Source organism: Botrytis fragariae, assembly GCF_013461495.1.
Source record: "Botrytis fragariae strain BVB16 chromosome Unknown tig00000061, whole genome shotgun sequence".
NCBI lineage: Eukaryota > Fungi > Ascomycota > Leotiomycetes > Helotiales > Sclerotiniaceae > Botrytis > Botrytis fragariae.
The window spans coordinates 1,302,626-1,322,126 of NW_023500994.1; the positions used below are offsets into that span (position 1 = coordinate 1,302,626).

The 19,501-nt window shown below is 42.1% G+C and overlaps 7 protein-coding genes across 7 annotated transcripts; 6 read left to right on the forward strand and 1 right to left on the reverse strand.

The window, feature by feature from the left end:
• Window positions 1-525: 525 nt before the first annotated feature.
• On the forward strand, window positions 526-1,662 carry Bfra_008515 (putative glycosyl family 2 protein; the record flags this gene model as incomplete). The annotated part of the gene is made up of 1 exon (XM_037338875.1): window positions 526-1,662. The coding sequence occupies one exon, from the start codon at window positions 526-528 to the stop codon at window positions 1,660-1,662; it is 1,137 nt and encodes a 378-aa protein (XP_037192181.1).
• Window positions 1,663-2,106: 444 nt separating this feature from the next.
• On the forward strand, window positions 2,107-2,477 carry Bfra_008516 (uncharacterized protein; the record flags this gene model as incomplete). Its single annotated transcript, XM_037338876.1, has 2 exons — window positions 2,107-2,129; window positions 2,285-2,477. 2 exons carry the CDS (start codon window positions 2,107-2,109, stop codon window positions 2,475-2,477), a joined length of 216 nt encoding a protein of 71 aa, XP_037192182.1.
• Window positions 2,478-3,323: 846 nt separating this feature from the next.
• On the forward strand, window positions 3,324-3,963 carry Bfra_008517sa (putative low affinity copper transporter protein; the record flags this gene model as incomplete). Its single annotated transcript, XM_037338877.1, has 2 exons — window positions 3,324-3,793; window positions 3,855-3,963. The coding sequence occupies 2 exons, from the start codon at window positions 3,324-3,326 to the stop codon at window positions 3,961-3,963; spliced, it is 579 nt and encodes a 192-aa protein (XP_037192183.1).
• Window positions 3,964-6,167: 2,204 nt separating this feature from the next.
• On the forward strand, window positions 6,168-6,882 carry Bfra_008518 (putative gpi anchored protein; the record flags this gene model as incomplete). The annotated part of the gene is made up of 2 exons (XM_037338878.1): window positions 6,168-6,590; window positions 6,670-6,882. 2 exons carry the CDS (start codon window positions 6,168-6,170, stop codon window positions 6,880-6,882), a joined length of 636 nt encoding a protein of 211 aa, XP_037192184.1.
• A 1,613-nt stretch (window positions 6,883-8,495) lies between these two features.
• On the forward strand, window positions 8,496-10,313 carry Bfra_008519 (putative malate synthase protein; the record flags this gene model as incomplete). Its single annotated transcript, XM_037338879.1, has 3 exons — window positions 8,496-8,856; window positions 8,919-10,128; window positions 10,256-10,313. 3 exons carry the CDS (start codon window positions 8,496-8,498, stop codon window positions 10,311-10,313), a joined length of 1,629 nt encoding a protein of 542 aa, XP_037192185.1.
• A 3,768-nt stretch (window positions 10,314-14,081) lies between these two features.
• Bfra_008520 (putative zinc-regulated transporter 1 protein) lies at window positions 14,082-15,619 on the forward strand (the record flags this gene model as incomplete). Its single annotated transcript, XM_037338880.1, has 3 exons — window positions 14,082-14,390; window positions 14,506-14,664; window positions 14,731-15,619. Exons 1-3 carry the CDS (start codon window positions 14,284-14,286, stop codon window positions 15,617-15,619), a joined length of 1,155 nt encoding a protein of 384 aa, XP_037192186.1. The 5' UTR covers window positions 14,082-14,283.
• Window positions 15,620-18,715: 3,096 nt separating this feature from the next.
• Window positions 18,716-19,474, reverse strand: Bfra_008521 (putative tetraspanin protein; the record flags this gene model as incomplete). Its single annotated transcript, XM_037338881.1, has 2 exons — window positions 18,716-19,227; window positions 19,309-19,474. 2 exons carry the CDS (start codon window positions 19,472-19,474, stop codon window positions 18,716-18,718), a joined length of 678 nt encoding a protein of 225 aa, XP_037192187.1.
• Between the last annotated feature and the right edge of the window lie 27 nt (window positions 19,475-19,501).

Consider the following 19,501-nt stretch of genomic DNA (forward strand, 5'->3'; position numbering starts at 1 on the left):
TCGCAAAATGGCGAGGATGAAGGTTATGACGCCTGGAAAGCTGGGGATAGCGTATGGATCATTTTGATCATTGTGATCATCAACGGATGTGATCTGGTGTCAATAGATGTGGTGTCCTATGTAGGAAAACTTCATTTAAAACTTCATTTCAAACTCTTCAATATAATTCGAAATGAAGGTATATACCACGGTGCTTGCTATTATGAAAACCACTCTTCGAGTCCCAGACTCACAGCACTACTGGAGTGAGTTCTCCTAATTCGGAACAAAATCGCACAGATTGAGATAGAATTCCGAGAGAACCCAACATCAGGAGAAAAGCAAATCTCAAGCGAGAACTATTTTAAGAGCGATGAATCAAAACGCCACCACAATTCCTCAATGTTCTCCCTGCATAAACGACTGAGACAACAGCACAAAAGCAAAAAGACAAGGATAGGAAAGAGCCAGATAAACCATTTCAAACCCTCAATCCGCATAAAATCATCACTAGGGTTTCCGATCTTTCCCTATCATCTCTCGAAGATGCTCTTCAATTTCCTGTCAGGAGCACACGGTGTACCGTGGAAATTTATATTTCTATGCATCTCAGCGCTGGTTATGGTTCATTACGTGTTGGTGGATATTCCGCCTAGTGATGAGTCTTTACCAGAGACATCAAAGTCAGTTGAAGCAACAGATATACTACCAAGTCCGACGCCTCCGAAACATGCAGGCTCTGCAGGAACTTTCGATGAATTCAAGGCAATGCTCGGTATCTTTGGTGGAACGGAAACCTCGAATTCAGAAGACGCGAGTCTCTCAGAGGATACAATGAGTTTAGGAACAGTAGGACCCGGTCATAAGTTGAAGAAACCATTCCTCGGATCGAAGCAGGATACTCGAGATGATGAATATGTCTCTGTTTGCATGGCAGTTAAAGATCAGCAACAAGACTTACCCGAATTCTTCATTCACCACTACTATCATCTTGGAATAAAAAGATTCTACATCATGGACGATGGTTCTGATCCACCTTTGTCGGAAATGGAGGATTTGGGTATACCTCGAGAGCATGTAACATTCCAATACTTCAACAAATCAGAACATACGTACTACATGCAAGAACACGTCTACAAACTTTGTGTCGAAAAGTACCGGAGCAATCACACTTGGATGGCTTTCATAGACGCCGATGAATATCTGGAGATGACTGGAAAAGAAAATCTGAACGAGTTCCTAGAATCTTATGAGGAAGATGAACACGTCGGGGCAGTATATGTATCTTGGATGACACATTCCTCTGCTGGCCTACTAAGCAGACCCAAGTCTGTGCGCCAGGCCTACATTGATTGTGTATGGGACGGAGAAGGACATAATGTGCTAGGTAAAACCATTGCCAAATTGTCACTTTATGCTGGCCCAAACACCGTCCATCAGGTCCGATGTAAGGACGGAGCGATAGTTGTTGATGAAAACGGGATCAAGGCACCTGTGAGACGATATTCGCCCACGAGAGATCGAATAGCACTGCATCATTATGCGCTGAAGAGTCGAGAGGAATATCAAGAGAAAGTTGATCGCGGGAATGCTATGAGTACACCGAAAAATTGGGGATTCTGGGATAGCGTTGAAGGTATGGCAGGTATAGAATGTCTTTCCATGACAGAATATTATCCATGAATAAGAATCATCCAGGATGAGCTTTGGAAGCATTCGAAGTGTGTATTAGTACTTTTGAGATCGACAGGAAATTTGTACTTAATACAGATTTGTATTTCCCAATTTAAAGTGCGTTTATTGTATTTATTAATTATCTCTGTGTCCAATGGTGTTGTTTTGGAGTTGGTCGATGGTGGTCCCAAGTCACTAATCGGGTGCCAGGTGGAGTTCCATGATCTTCATTCACTCCTCTGATATGATCTGTTAATTGTGTTCGAGTTTCCTCGATGCAGACTGGTGAATACCATTCTCACAAGTAGATCAGACCAGGTGTTGCTACTTTCTGTATCAGAACAATATCCCGGAGACTTGGACTTCCTGATGGGGCAGTCTCTCACACAACAAAGCGTCGAGTCTAGAGCAGGCGATGGGATTTTCCGGTCATGAAAAGTCTCAATGATAGAAATGCTGGATTCCATGCTTGCATCGTGAAAGTCCAGCTTTCTGAAGGCTGCTTCAAGACTCTCTGGTTTCTCAGTCTTGACGAAGGGTGTGGTAGTCAGCTTGATTGAATGCATTCCGAAATTGTACCTACATAGATACCTCCACGAAGTTGTAAATTGAGTGGTAGGTACTCGAGTAGATTTATCACCATTCTTCTTTTGGTCGATGTCGACTTGTTGCCCAGACTCACGGTTCGCATGATGATGAAGCTGTGGACAGTTAATGATGCAGATCTTGAGCACATTTCATGGGTTTTCAATGCCGCCTTTGAGTGCTTCAGCTGTCTAGGAATAAGCTTTGAGGTCAGAGACGTGGAAATTGGTAAGGGATGAGATAAGAAATGATTTTAAATTTTAAAAGCGGCAACAAAGTGAGTGAGTTTTGGTAACTTTTAAACTATATTAAGTTAGTCTGAGCGTGTTTGAGCACTTTATTTATCCACCTTGGCACCTTTTCAACACCACCTTCTGAACTGGTTAAAACAACGATGAATAATAATTTGAGCAAGATAGAGCAAAAAGGGTAAAAAAGAGGTAGGGAAACAAGGTAAATATGCAAAGAGCCACGAAATCTTCTCACTTGCGGGCCATGATTCTTTTGGAATAACCTTTGAAAGTTTTGATATCTCTCTATACATGCCCAGTGATTGTTTGACACTCACTTGAATATTCACTTCAAACAACAGCCTCAGTATCAAACTCAACCTTGACGGCCTCACTCACCCAAAGCAACAATTGCTTCTTCCTCGTCTTCATCTGATCTCTAGATATCCATCAGACTGGACATACTGAAACCTTCGCAACGAAATCGCCTATTCGGAATACATTCCTAGGTAGTACTAGGTATTCAGAGCCTCATACCTTTCTCCCCCGGATTTTCATGCAAAGGAATCTAGAAACATACACTTCCAACTGCCTCAGATCCACTTGTTTGCAAATATCTACCTCATAACTTCTCATCGTTCTTACCTCGACTATATTAAAGAGTTCCTGTCCTCTCTGCCTTAACATCATCATTCAATCAACTCAAGTTACTACTACAATAATCCATTAATTCTTATTTGCATCACACGATCCGCCGGCGGTTCATACAGCATCACTACAAATATCCATACATTTATTTCCTCAATAAAACTTCTACTATCACCCAATCAAACTCTCTATCAACCTTCAGCCAAGATGGATATGACAACTTCAGACATGGATATGACCACCATGTCCACCATGTCAAACACAACCACAATGGACATGTCCATGATGTCAATGACCTTCTTCATCTCCAAAACCACCGCCCTCTACTCCACCATGTGGACACCAACAACCGATGCCGGCTATGCAGGAACCTGTATCTTTCTCGTTCTCCTCGCTACACTCTTCCGCGGACTTCTCGCCGTCAAGGCCTGGAAAGAAAGCGCATGGCTTGCCGAAGAAACCAATCGTCGCTACGTTACCGTTGCTGGAAAGGGTCCCAAATCCGAGCGTATCAGCATAGACAGCGATTCGAAGAATATGACACTTAGTGAGAATGGCGTTGAGGAGAATGTAATGGTTGTTAAGACACGTACTATGGGTGTTAGACCATGGAGATTGAGTGTCGACCCTGTGAGAGCGATTATGGATACTATTATTGCTGGTGTTGGCTGGTTACTGTAAGTTTTTCTTCACACAATCTCTTTGATTTTTATTGAATATGGACTAATTGAGAAATAGTATGCTCGCCATTATGACTATGAATCTCGGATATTTCTTGTCTGTCTTGGGCGGTACATTCCTTGGAAGTTTGGCATTAGGTCGTTATGTCATTGCTTTTGAGCACTAGACATATCAAATAATAAACAAGCAACCTATAGATGTGCTGCGGCAGGCAAGCAGCTTTATAGGATTTAATTTAATGATTATGATCATGGGATAGGATGGGGATGGAGAATGGGAGAGGAGTTCAGGGTGAAAGAGCGCACATCATTTCAATTAGAGAAATGGTTGGTGTTTTGACTCAGGGGAGGGATTTGGGTATTATGACTCGTTAATGAAGCATGATTGTTAAATTACCTGATCGATCGATTACGATGTGATAATTTTTTGGCTGGGTTTGGAATTTTTGAGAGAGGAGTTGGGGATTAAAAAGATGGCATAAACATTGCTTATTAGCATGAGCATCAGCATGAGCATTAGCATGGGAGAAGTGCCATTGGATGATGATGATGATCAGAGAGCTTGTATAGATTCAGACAGATTACAAATATATCAAGAAGAAAAAAACACTTCAAAATAAGCTCTATTCCCATCTTGCGGCGATGCCACACATGCATATCCTCACTTCCAATCCAATCCAATCCAATCCAATCCAATCCAATCCAATTCAATCTACCATCTAAAAAACGCATTCAAACTCCCATAGCCATCATCTCGTTCTAAATCTCAAGCATAATCATATCATCACACCACAATACTAAATAGTTCCTGCGTCTACCCGTTCAACTGCAGTATGTATGTATGTATGTATGTATGTATATACAACCTCACCTCGCACAAACCCCTGTCGCGAACCTACACCGCTTGGAGTTTGTGTCGCGGTTTTTATTTCTGTGAGGTGTGACGGGGAGAGGAAGAGGGGGAGGAAAAGTCTGGGTTTGTGTAAGGAGTTGTGGATGTATGTTGTGTGTTTATGTGGGGAGCCGGGTGTACGGGGAGGGGACGGGGAGATGCAGTGTCAATGTTGTGTATTGTACGGAATGGTACGAGGAGAGTAGACACGAGGCGATATGTAGGTATGAAGGCGATGCACATGTGGAAATTGGGGGGTGAGGGAAAGATTGGGAGGGAGGGGCGAATAGGTGGATAGGTGGTGTAACGGGTTTGGAGACGTAAAATGGGAGATGGAAGATGGAAGATAGAAGTAGATGATGGTATTGGGTATTAGATACTGTCAACGTCAGGGAATGCAATAACGTATGTAGATGTATATAAATTTAAGCATTCTTCAAATCTAAAAAACACAATCAAGTTTCTTCTGAAAAATAGACATCGCCAGAAATTCTCACAATCCATCTTCACATTTCCTCCAAATCCAATCTCTTAAGGGTCTAGACATCTTAGAAACTTTACTCATCTGTTATATCTCAATCCGAATCTGAATCCAGTCCAATCCAGACCCTACCCATTCCATTCCATCCCATTCCAAATCCAGCAACCTCCCCTCCTACTTCGCACCAAACCAACTCCCTCGCCTACAAACTTCACCTTCGCAGTACCTAACCAATCCACTATTCCAGCGTCCCATTTCTCATTCCCAGCCAACAACACGACACGTTTGACTACTGTCTTGTATCAACATCCCAACCCTATTTTCATCACGCCACCATATCAAGCCATCATATCTGTCTCTACCTCTATTCTACCTCTTCTACCTCTACCTCTAGCACTAGCGCTAGCGCTACCTCCTCAAACCTCTTAAGAAAGAAAGCCTCCCTTCCACCCAGGGCAGATGACATGAAACCGAGCATGTTTTGAACTCCACGAGGTGATCATGTAGTGAGAATTTGAGATAAGAAGAAACATTGTGCTCATATTATCTCTATTTTGCTCTCTCTTATTTCTCATGATTGTTATGCTTGATTTTTATTTTCTGTTACGTTTCCTACCCACCGATCTTGCAAGTGGGCTTGGGTGAAAACTTTGATGAGGGAGATTCTAGGGTGTGGTGTGGTGTTGTTTGATCATGGCATAGTTTATGCTGGATTTGAGAAGGGTTTCGAGAGAAGAGAGGAGATGTGGGGATGGAGAGAGCATGTTTGTTGAATGTGCTCATTTTCTCAGATTCTCGGATGCTTGGGAGGATGTACATTTGAGGGTATGAGAGGAGATTGTCTGTTGGGTTGCTATTGGGGACTTTTGTGGTGAGGATATAAGTATAACAGTAAGCCATGCTGCGACTATATTTTGTAGCAATATCATCTAATATCATCTAACCATATCTTGAATCTCAATCCGATAATAAATTACCTCTCACATCTCAAATCAAAAATGTACACCACAACCTCCCTCTCCGCGCTGGTCGCCCTCTCCCTCCCGCTCCTAAGCACCGCCCATTTCCTCCTCTCCTACCCCGCCTCTCGCGGTTTCAACGAAGACACACTTTCCCAATTTCCATGCGGAGGACAAGATACCGTATCTAGTAATCGAACCCTCTGGCCTCTATCTGGCGGTTCCATTGCTCTAGACATGGAAGATGCATCTGCGAATATCGAGGTGCTGATTGCTTTTGGTAATAATGTGGGAAGTGCGTTTAATACGGTTTTGCGACAAACTTTTGCCGAGACGGGGACGGGAAGTTTTTGTATGCAGGATTTGGTGGTGGATGGGGTGGGGTGGAATGTGACGGAGGGGATGAATGCTACGATTCAGGTTGTGACTGGGGAGGCGGGGACGAGTGGGGGGTTGTATAATGTGAGTTTGGCAGGTTTCTGTGGGGGTTGTGATGAAATGGGATGAGATGGAATGAGTTGCTAATGAGATTCCATTACAGTGTGCTGATATTACTTTCTCGAAAAATGTATCGATGTCTGTGGGAAGTTGTTCGAATGCAACGGATGTAAAGACTACTGCGGCGACAGTTACAGGGAATCCGAATACGACGTCGACTTCGACGGAGTCTAGTTCTGGGGTAGCTGCATTTGGAGGAAATTATAGATCGGTGGGATTGGTGGCTGCTGGTATTGTGATTGCTTCTCTGTGGTGATGTTGATATATATCATATCATGCATAGCATACGTAACCTAGTGTACACTGTATATAAAATAATATAATATTTTTGCTGGCAGACGTCTTCATTACTGACTGATTGCTAAGAGAGCATGAAAGATTTCCTTCTCAAAAATGATAGATAGCTAGGAGAAGCCAAGATATCCTTGATAGGTGTCGTGTAGAACATTGCATGAAACTATACCAAAACATTACTGAAGTCTTGGACCCGGGATACTTCTTCACGTACGGAATAGTCTTTTGCCTCCACTTGATGGCTGTATTGTTGTTCACTTGAATGTAAAAAGAGACTTTGGAGGTTCTCTTTGTGCCTCTTAATGACGTAACTCTATCCTGTTGTCGATCCAAGCCGGAGATCTACTCATATGTAGTGATGAATTTCTACTCCCTTTATGGTGGTATCCAAACAACCGAACACGTTAATATCCCCTCCCTCCCCTCACCAAGTGATCGGAGCCAAAGCATGAAACGATGCGTATATCGGAATACGCCATGAGACCGACAAACCGACCTCGGTCCCAACTTTCCTGTGACCCGGAAGCATCAAGAACCAATTATTGGCACTACAAATCAAATGCGATCATCGGACAGATGCGGAACGAAACCCGGACACAATTTCTACACGCAGTGACAATTGTTACTCGACTTAATCGAGTAATGCAATACATTTACATGCCTCGGCTTATCAAAGTCTAGGCGATAACAGATAACCGGACTTTTACACGGGTTATCGCCCGAGGATAACCAGGGTTGCATTTTTACCCAGCTCCTAGCAAGCATTTGACAGGGTGTGCAGGGCTGGAATTTGTATCAGAAGCAGAAGAAGATCTGGAAGAAAGTTCTCTGGGAGGTCTCTCCACATGCAAAAAAGTCAAATGAATGAATGTCACCATATCAAAATGAACATTTGATTGTTGAGGAAGATATGAAGATATTTGTTACCCAACAATTTGTTTATATACACACACACATATATGTGAATCTACCTAGGTAGTTGATAGTGAACAATGTCATTGACTAAAAACTCTAATGAAAGACGATATCGACATTATCTATTGTGTCAAAGATCTATGATAATACTTGGGTACCAATGATTGAATGAAATCTTTATCGTCATCAGGAATGAAGTAGTACCTAGTAGGTACAAACAAACAAGCAAATCCATCATCCATCCTCCATCCTCCATCCTCCATCCATAAAGAAACAAAAACGTAAGGCGGCGACAACCGAAAAAAGGCATTTCCCCACATTCACAAGCTTAATTCTCAAAGCTTCTAACCAAAAGCTATCTTTCCCCTCCACCCGAGTGGCATGCTGCTCTTGGGCTAAGGAACTTGCATGCCGAGTGGCTCCTCATTGCCGCGACCAAGCTCCTAATATACTAGGTAGTCATAGCTATCTTTCCTCTCATTCCCCTCATGCATCTTTGAAGTTTTAAGTTGAAGTTTCTTTCATATCTTCTACATTTCTCAATTCTTTCTCATTCGACATCTCGCTTGACATCTATCTGATATCATCCTCACATCGAACATATATCTACAATATCAAATCTCACTTCTATCCATATACCCATCCAAAGAGTTGTCCAAGATGTCTCAAGTCGAAGCTCAATTACAGGGCGTGAACATTTCCGGATCTATTACAGATTCAAATAAAAAGATTCTCAGCAAAGATGCTGTTGCATTCCTTGCTCTCCTTCACAGATCCTTCAATGGCACCAGGAAAGAGTTACTTCAACGCAGAGTCATCAGACAAGCCGAACTGGATAAAGGTGCTCTTCCAGATTTCCTCCCCGAAACAAAACATGTCAGAGAGAACGATGCTTGGAGGGGAGCACCACCTGCACCGGGATTGATTGACCGTAGAGTGGAAATCACTGGTCCTACTGATAGGAAAATGATTGTTAATGCTTTGAATTCGAATGTGTGGACATATATGGCCGATCTCGAAGGTATGATTCATGTATTCCAATATTAAATATTCCTTCAAATCCAAATACTAACTTCCTCATAGATTCCAGTGCTCCAACGTGGGATAATATGATCAATGGACAAGTCAATCTCTACGATGCAGTCCGAAGACAAGTCGATTTCAAAATAGGCGAAAAGGAATACAAACTCCGTACCGATCGTACACTCCCCACACTCATCGTCCGACCCAGAGGATGGCATCTCGAGGAGAAACATTTCACCGTCGACGGCGAGCCTATCTCTGGTAGTCTCTTCGATTTCGGACTCTACTTTTTCCACAATGCGAAAGCACTCATCGCCAGTGGATTCGGACCTTATTTCTATCTCCCCAAATTGGAATCTCACCTCGAGGCTCGTTTATGGAATGATGTATTCAATCTCTCTCAAGACACCCTTGCCATTCCCCGCGGGACCATCCGAGGAACCGTGTTGATCGAGACCATTCTTGCCGCATTCGAAATGGACGAGATCATCTACGAACTCCGAGATCACAGCTCGGGTCTCAACTGTGGAAGGTGGGATTACATCTTCAGCGTCATCAAGAAATTCCGCAACAATTCCAATTTCGTCCTCCCCGATCGATCGGCCGTGACCATGACCGTTCCTTTCATGGACGCATATGTGAAACTCCTGATCCAAACTTGTCACCGAAGACAAGTGCACGCCATGGGAGGAATGGCCGCTCAAATCCCCATCAAGGACGACAAAGCCGCGAATGACAAGGCCATGGAAGGCGTCTATGCGGACAAACTCCGCGAGGCCAAAGCCGGACACGATGGCACGTGGGTCGCGCACCCGGCACTCGCATCGATCGCGTCGGAAGTATTCAACAAACACATGCCTACCCCCAACCAAATGTTTGTTCGTCGAGCCGATGTGAAGATTGGACAAAATGACCTCCTGAATATGAACGTCCCGGGCGCCGTTACCGAAGAGGGGATTCGCAAGAATCTCAACATCGGATTGGGATACATGGAGGGCTGGCTCCGGGGCGTCGGCTGCGTCCCGATCAATTATCTCATGGAAGATGCCGCTACGGCCGAAGTGAGTCGTTCGCAATTATGGCAGTGGGTGAAACACGGTGTGAGCACGGCCGAGGGAAAGAAAGTCGATAAGGCGTATGCGCTGCGATTACTCAAGGAACAGGCGGATCAGTTGGCGAGTAAGGGGGCAAAGGGTAATAAGTATCAGTTGGCGGCTCAATATTTCTCGAGTCAGGTTACTGGAGAGGATTATGCGGATTTCTTGACTACGTGAGTTTTTAGTTTTTTTTGGAGTTTTTTTCCTGTTTCATCCTATCCTATCCCATCCCATCCCATCCTGTCTTTTCTCCGATGTTCTTTTCGAGGAAAAGATTCATTACTAACACATAACCAATAGCCTTCTATATAATGAAATCACCGCGGTGGGACAATCATCGCCAGCTTCTAAATTGTAGTCGTGTAGGCAGTTTGTGGGTGAGTGGGTGAGTGGGTATGATATCATGATATCTGGATTTTTATGATTTGGGGCTCGGGAATGTGTTTGTTTACTTATTTACTCATGAGGGATTTAATAATACATGAAATGAAATTGTAAATTGTAAATTGTCAAATGAAACATGAAGTATGAAGTTTGAAGTTTGAAGTATGATTTCTTCTCTCTCTCTCTCTCTCTCTCACTCTCTATCATTGATGTATTGTTTTTATATGGTGTGATATTGGATGTGATATGATGTGATGTGATGCGATGATTAATCTGTAATGGATTTTGAAAGGGGTGATTTTTTACTTTGCTTCTCATTACACTTTGCTTGTTTCTCAGAAGGTTTCTTTTAAATACTTATTTTGTATTTTGTATTTTGTATTTTGTACTTCGATTTCGATTTCGAGGGGGAAGGAAGAAGAGAGATGTGGTGTGGAAAGATGGAGTTGAAGGGGTAGTTTGATTGAGTATTTGGATTTGGATTTGGAAGAGAATGGGAGGGAGAGAGGGAGAAGGGGGAAGGGGGTGTGAAGATTGTGTTGGATGAGATTGAATGGGGTAGAATAAATAGGATGGATGGGATGGATGGGATGGATAGGATGGATGGGATGGGATAGAATGGGATAGGATAGAATGGAATGGGATGTGGTTTGGAAAGATGGAGTTGAAGGGGTAGTTTGATTGAGTATTTGGGATTTTGATTTGGATTTGGAGGAGAATGAGAGGGAGAGAGGGAGAAGGGGGGAAGGGGGTGGGAAGATTGTGTTGGCTGAGATTGAATGGGATAGAATAAATAGGATGGATGGGATTGGATAGAATGGGATAGGATAGGATAGAATGGAATGGGATAGGATGGGATTGGGATGTGGTTTGGTGAGTTGATGAGTTGATAAGTTGATAAGTTGATGAATTAGTGAACTAGGGGAATAAGAATGAGAAGGGCTGGAAAGGGAAATCAAGATGGAATGGAATAGAAGAGAATGAAAAGATAAGAAGTAGTGAGATGTAGGAGGTATGGCAGAAGAAATGGAGGTAGAGACGATATAGGAGAGATGAAAGAACTCGGAATCTTCTTACAAGATTGGAGTATGAATATGAATATTGTGATGGTGATGGTGATGATGATGATGGTGATGGTGATGGTAATGATGGTGGTACTGGTGATTGTAATAATGCATAATGAATATTTATGGCAATGGATGCTATTGATGACATAGATAAAAGTTGTAAATATATAATAGATGATGGTAGGTAGTAGTAGATAGTGATAGGTAGTAATAGATAATAGTAGATAGTAGTAGATAGTAATAATATAAATCTTTGTATTTTAGGTATCCTTAAATCTAATCACATTATTGGTTCGAGATATATGAATGGGTATGGGTTTGTGGTATGAGGATATGTAGTGTGTGGTACGAGGGATGTGGTATGAAGGATTGTATGGTTGGAGTATGAAGGTGTGACATGTGTAGTACAAGGAGGATGAGTTTGTGTAACGATTTCACGATTTGGAGTTCGAGGATCTTGGGGTTTGGTGAGGGCAGTGCCTCGCTAGTGATGATTGGGTGGTGAAAGATTTAATGGTGGATGGATGACTTGATGAATGAATGATTTGTCAATGGGTGATGAGTACGTTTGTGAGGGGACAGACTTGGATATATGTGTATGAGGATGGTTGTGTGGGACAGAGGGGCGGGGCGAAGATGAGGGTGAGGATTGAAGTATGCATGCAGTGAGAATTGTGTAGTGAGTGAGATGATATGATTTGTAGATACCATAGTGATTATACTGAAGAGTATATATCAGAACTCCAACCCAAGTCCCGAATTCAAATTTCTCTTCATAGGTAGGTATACAAACATCCATTCATCCACCCTAGCGCCCTCCACGAAAACTAATCCTCGATAATATAGCCGCGTACTACCTCGCACATCATTACATTACCTAGTGTAATCTTCAGCCTCATTCATGGAAAAAACATGGCTTTTATCATATGAGCGATAGACAGTGTGCGATACAGAGACAAGAAAAAGATGTCGTCAGATTTGTGTTACTCTCGGATGGAGTATGTGGATGGGTGGTGGGTGGATGGGTGATGTATGGATGTATGGATGTATGGATGTATGGTTGATGGTTGATGGTTGATGATTAATGATTGATGGTTGATGGTTGATGATTAATGATTGATGGTTGATGGTTGATGATTAATGATTGATGGTTGATGGTTGATGGTTGATGGTTGATGGTTGATGGTTGATGGTTGATGGATACCTACTAAGTATGCATATGTGCGCTGATCCTTCTTCTTGGCATGGCCTTGCAAATATGAACGAGATAGTTTTGAGAGCCCCACATACATAGGTACATACTAAGTAATCTTGCACATGGAAATTCTATGTAGATATTTGGTGTATGAAAGATAATCACGATGATGATGAATGATGAATGATGAGACCCCGACAGTGAAGAGAAGCAAGAACGAAAAGATGTAAAGATTCACTTCTTTTACATATCCTTCCGACCTAGGCAAGTAGCAAGTGTTCATTCCATCCGAGGTATGATAGTAAGGCGTACGAGAAGTGAAGTGAAGTGAAGCATGTAGGTCAATATCTCAGTACTCAAGTGATTACTCCTACTACCCTCTCACCAAATTCGGAAGTTTATTTGGTCTTTCTTATTGTTGTTTACGGGATACGGCATGGGTTGTATGTATGTATGTGTGTGTGTAATGCAGATGAGTGGTGATGTGGTGTTACTTGGACGTTGGTTAATGAGGTGGAAGTGGAAGTGTTGATTGAGTACGACGTGTATATATACTAGGTGTCTGGTATATGTATATTTGATATCGACCTCATACGTATATTCTCATATATGTATATATATATACGATCTCACCCATCTCTCAATCACTTCTACCTACCTACTACGGAATAGATTCTCAGGATTATCTAGTCGTACTTTGAGTATCATATATACGAGAAACAAAACTCCATCGTCAATCATATACAACATAATACAATACAATACAAGCATTACTCTTTACTCTTCACTCTTCACTCTTCACTCTTCACTCTTCACTCTTCACTCTTCACTCTTCACTCCCTTATTATTTAACTTTTTCACATCTAACTTTTCTCATCTTCGGTATTACCATTCAAATTACTCCATTCAATCCAATCACCATTCGAGAAATGCTAATCCTTCCTTTCAAGGAATATCAAAAACATCTTTTCCCACAATTACTAGACGTCCAGGTTCTCACTGGCTACCTACCGACTAATTATTCTCAACTCGGATTTGACTTGGAAGTGGAAGTGGGAGTGGGAGTTGGGGGGTATCCAACAAGGTGTTTTTATTTACACATCCATCATTTCATCTTGAACCTTTTCATTCGCACGCATTCTCCCCATCGTATTCAAGGTCAAAGATTAGAGATCAGAGATCAGAGATTTCTTTCAAACAATACCAACCTAGTAATATATCCCGTTTACGTGAAAATCCAAGGTCAACAGAGAAAAGACAAAAGAGAAAAGAGAAAAGAGAAAAAGGGTGGCTGTCAACTACCTACCTATCAAGGTTCTCAAAATTCAAGGGTCTCCATCTACCTCTCGAGCACAACTTGACACTTTAAAAAGACTGTCAAAAACATACTTTCTTCTAATCCATTCATACATATACACAATCACAATCACAACGTTTTCTGTCATATCAGATCGGATCGCCTCTTCCTCTTTCTTCGTCTCTTGAAGTGTCGATCGTGGATCTTCATTCTCATATACCTCATACACTTGATAGACTACATATCAACTGTTTGTCGGTCCATCTACCTTTGTTTCTTCGAACAATCATTGTCTACATTGGCAAGACCATAAGACTGTGATACGACAATCCTCCCGAACTATCCATCGATCTTCACACCAAATCATCACACTCAAGTCTTCAAGATGACTGACTTCAACCCCAACATGGTCGATCTAGACACAGCCGATCCTAAAGATATTATCTGTTATCTCGGACTTGGTGAGAATGAGTACAATGGAAAATTGGGAGCGTAAGTTCTTTCTTTGCTTTCTGTCATTTCTTGTTTCTTCTTTCCTTCCTTCGTATCATCCCTCATCCTTCACCTTCTATCCTTCTTAAAATCAACTACTCACCAATCACCATAGTCGTGTCTCTGCTCTCTTCGTTATCTTGATCGTCTCCTCTGCTGCTACATTCTTCCCCGTTATCGCTGCAAGAGTCAGCTGGGTGAAGATCAATATCTATGTCTACCTCTTCGCTCGTTACTTTGGTGCTGGTGTTATCATCGCAACTGCTTTCATCCAGTAAGTTCTTTTTATTCTTCTCAACAAGTCTTCTCTTGAACAAGTGAAATCTAACATCTTTCTCAGTTTACTTGATCCCGCCTATGGAGAAATTGGTTCCGACACTTGTGTGGGAATGACTGGTGGCTGGGCCGATTATTCTTGGGTCCCTGCTATTGTTTTACTTTCAGTCTTGTCCATCTTCATGATGGATTTTGCTGCTGAACAATACGTTGATCGCAAGTATGGCTTCGCACACGGTCCATCGATCGAAGATGTTGTCACCAATCAACCTGACAATAACACCACTCGTCGCGCAACCCTTACACACAATCAACTTCATTCTGGTGATCAGGATCCAAACTTCTTCGACAATATCGCACAAGCTCAAGAATTGAAAGATCACAGCCCTGCATCCAACTCTTTCTCCCACGAAAAGGATGTTGAGAAGATTACGATTTCCTCTGAGATGGCAGAAGAACGTTCTTTCCGTCAACAAATCTGTGCTTTCTTGATTCTCGAGTTTGGTGTCATCTTTCACTCTGTCATCATCGGTCTTAACCTTGGTACTGCTGGTGATGAGTTTGCAACTCTCTACCCTGTCTTGGTCTTCCATCAATCCTTTGAGGGTCTTGGTATCGGCGCTCGTATGTCTGCCATTCCTTTCCCCAAGCGTTTCTCTTGGCTCCCATGGGTTCTTTGCGCAGGTTATGGTCTCACCACACCCATCGCGATCGCCATCGGTCTTGGTCTTCGCACAACTTACAACTCTGGTTCATTCACCGCCAATGTTGTATCTGGTGTTCTCGATTCCATCTCTGCTGGTATCCTCATCTACACTGGTTTAGTTGAGTTACTGGCTCGTGATTTCTTGTTCAACTCAGACTTGACTCACGATAAGAAGAGACTTACATTCATGATCTGTTGCGTTTTACTCGGAACATTTATCATGGCTCTTCTTGGTAAATGGGCTTAACTTGATCTTCTGGATTTGTTGAACATTTCCTCTGGTGGACGTTGGTTGGTTTCTTATATCGGCGGATGGTTTTCTAGTTGATGGATGGTTTTCATATACCCAAGAAGATTTTATTTTCTTATGCGAAAAAATAAAGTTACTCATGTGTAACTTGTATTTAGGAGGGATGGGATTACTGATTTGATGAATGGATGGAAATAAAAGTGAGATTGCACATTCTTGAACTTGCACGTTTCTCCTCTTTCTTTTCAACCTGGCATAGGATTTTTACCTTGCCTTTCTTTTCCTTCGTTTACTGAATGGTTTGATGATGATCATATGAGTTATGACTCATGAAATGTAGTTGAATCCAGGATGGATGAAAGGAACTTTAATAGATTAATAGAGCTGATATTTGCTTGATTCAATGGTGTTGTGTGTTTGTTAGATTGGGACATCGATGTGAATTTGAATGTGGTGTGAAGTGTGTTGACTAATATAGGTACTTGTATTGAAAATGGTATGGATATGAATATGAATATGGTGACTATAAAGGTAGAGTTTTGTCTGAATATACTGCAGCTTAGGACTTGAATATCAACATACTGGATGGTGGTGTGCTGGGTTGTCGATGGTTATAGTGGTGGTTGTTAGATCGTATTCGGTATTAGTGTATGTATGTTTTCTTTGAGCATATATTCTGTTTAGGGGATATAGTGGGTGGGTGGTGGGTGGTGGGTGATGTATTTTCTTCTTGTTGTGAGAGGGGGACTTGGGGAATTAGAAGATAGGGTGGAGGGAGAGGGAGAGGGAGAGAGATCTTGATATGAAAAGGGGGGATGGAATGGGTGGGTAGGTAGAGGTATTGTGATGGGATGGATAGGATGGAAAGAATGGATGGATGAATAAGATGAATAGAATGGATGGGGTGGATGGGATGAGAAGAGATGAGATTCCTGGAATGAGATTTTTGATTCTGGCAGACGACAAGGGGTGAGGAATGAGAGGTGGTAACAAGAATAAGAATGGGAATGCTAATGGGCTAGGGATATGGATAGGGCTAGCTAGGCATAGGGACATACATACCACAAAAATAAACCAGTAAAGTCCTGAGATCTGATAGCAAATCAGATGAAATGAAGAGGCCTACTTTATTGTGCACGCATATATAGATATATGAATATGTAAATATATAAATACAAACCTCCAACATTTTCCCAGCCCACCTGCCCTCTCCCCTCACTTCCAAATTCCAATCCACAAGTCATAATCACAAGAGGAGTTTCCAAACATACCTTTAGAAACACACACTCTACATCTTTGGGATCTCTCAAAGTATTTCAATCTACAGTCTCCTTGCTCTTAACTTTGGATCTCTTTTCTTCTTCCTGTTTCTCCAATCCATCCATCCGTCCTCTTCCAAACCCCTCTTTCTCACCCTCTTATTCTATTCTATCCTATCGCTATCCACCTACTTACTACATATTTATTACTCACTTAACACTTAACACTTAACACTTAACACTTAACACTTAACACTTAACACTTAATACTTAATACTTAACACTCACCATTTAAATCTTTCCGAATATAACAATTTCCATAAGCACCTCTCCCCCTTCTACCCTCTGAATCCTCAGCCCATCATCTTATTCCTCTATCCCCCAATCTCCCAAATATCACATTACATTTCTATTCTATTCTCATCCGATCCCCATCTCCATCCCCATCCTACTCCACCACACTTACAGCCCCTAACCCCCAACCTCGAAACACCTCTACTCACAAAGATACACTTCTCCTCCCACCAACCCTCTATATCCACAGTCCTTTCGAGTATCTCATCTCATCTCAACTCATCTCACCGTGCTCTTCTCTGTCCCATAATTCTCCAGCTCATCCTACCTCATTCTTCTCTATTCCTGTATCAACCTATTCTCTCTCTTCCCTTCTCCTCTATAGCTTCTCATCCTCTCTTCTCATCCTCTCTTCTCATCTATCTTCTCCCCTCTAATTTCTATTTATATTACTTTGTTTCCTCTTATATATCCCATCTCTTTGTTTCACATTCACTCTCCACATTCACTTTCTACTCTATCTCTTCACCCTATCTCTTCACCCTATCTCTTCACCCTACATAACCCCTCTATTTCCATATAAACATACACATTGTATATAGATATCTATTAAATTCATCTCCCATCTCCCATCTCCCATCTCCTATCTTTCATTTCCCATCTCCCTTTTCCTCATTACACCACACCATACTACACCATACTACACCATACTACACCATACTACACCATACTACACCATACTACACCATACTACACCATACTACACCATACCACACCATACTACACCACATCATCACACACCACACCACACCATGACCAAATACTATCCTTCGAACCCCAAGCATTCACATCCAAAAAGTTCATTTCCATAAAACACATCTCACTTAAACAAATTTCATTAAACCCAGCAACTATCTATACTATCCTACCACACAACACAAGAAAATATAACCATCAACCCACCCACTCACTTACCCCTAATCTATCCCCCCTCTCCCTAAAAACACAACAAAACCAAATCAAATCAAAACAAACTCCAAAACCCATCTACCCAAACAATCTAACAACATTAAACACATAAAACATAACCCACAAAGAGAATCAAAAGAAAGGAATAAACAAAAAAAATGGACATCAAAATATAAAATGAAGCGTTGTGATTACATTGGATTGTTCATGGTGAGATGGTGCAATTTCCCCAAACGAGTAATTGCATTTCGCGGTTCCATTCAGCTTCACTTGTTTTATGCTGCTCTTGCTCCGGCTCCTTCTCGTTTTCATAGAATCGTATCATCCCTCTATGGCAACCTATTTGCCATTTCTTCAGAACCACCCCCTTTTCCCCATTATCCCATCAACAATCTCCTGGATTCCCATCCTCTTAACTACACTCCCCGACAACACAATATAACCTCCCCATTTCCCAAATACTCACCATAACCCCCTAGTGTCCCGAACCTCAAAACGTCGGCGTCCCGTGAACCAAAAACCATACACCCATCTAGTCACCCATTTCCAATCACCCCCCCTCGCTTATGACTTAGAAAGACCCCGTCCCATTCTTCTCATCAATAAATCTATATCTTTCCCTCTCCTTACGATCCTTGTTAAGCATTGCAATACCGAAAATAAGCGCAACATCCAAGCCCACGATTCCAAAAGCCGCGGTAAAGATAACATCCAAGAATAATCCATCCAACTTAACAAATGCCGCTGAGCATCCCGGCATTGTGGCCGCAATAATAGCATTAGGACATGTGCTATCGATCACGAAAGGTGGCGCACTCGTACTATTGAAATATCCACAACAGCTCAATTGTTCCTGCAACAAACTTTGCGTCGTCGTAGATTGGGCTTTCCATGTATCGAGAAGGGATTCTTTCGATTCTAGTGTGCCGAACCAAATATCGAGACCGATGATGAGAGTGAAGAGACCACAGACAACGACCATGAAGCCATGAACTTTGAGCCATCCGCGAGTGGTGCTGAGAAGCATGGCAGGAATGGAGAGGAGGAAGGAGAAGAAGATTAAGATCGCATTTCCAATGGCGGCTATAGGGTGCGAGTGATGTTAGCTCATTGCTATACTTCTTTCCCAGATGAACAGTATAATAAATATATGGGAGCACTAACCATTCAAAGGTGTACCCATCAACAACAAATCTGTAGCTACACTAGCAATGGTAGGAGCCTGCGAAGTACCAGACTTCGTCGTCAAGGCAAACCCAAGCAATAATGCACCTGAACCTACAAAGAGTATGTCCAGAATAACATATGTCAAAAGAATTTTATCCGCCATCTTGTCCTGTTGAATAGTGCCAGCTAT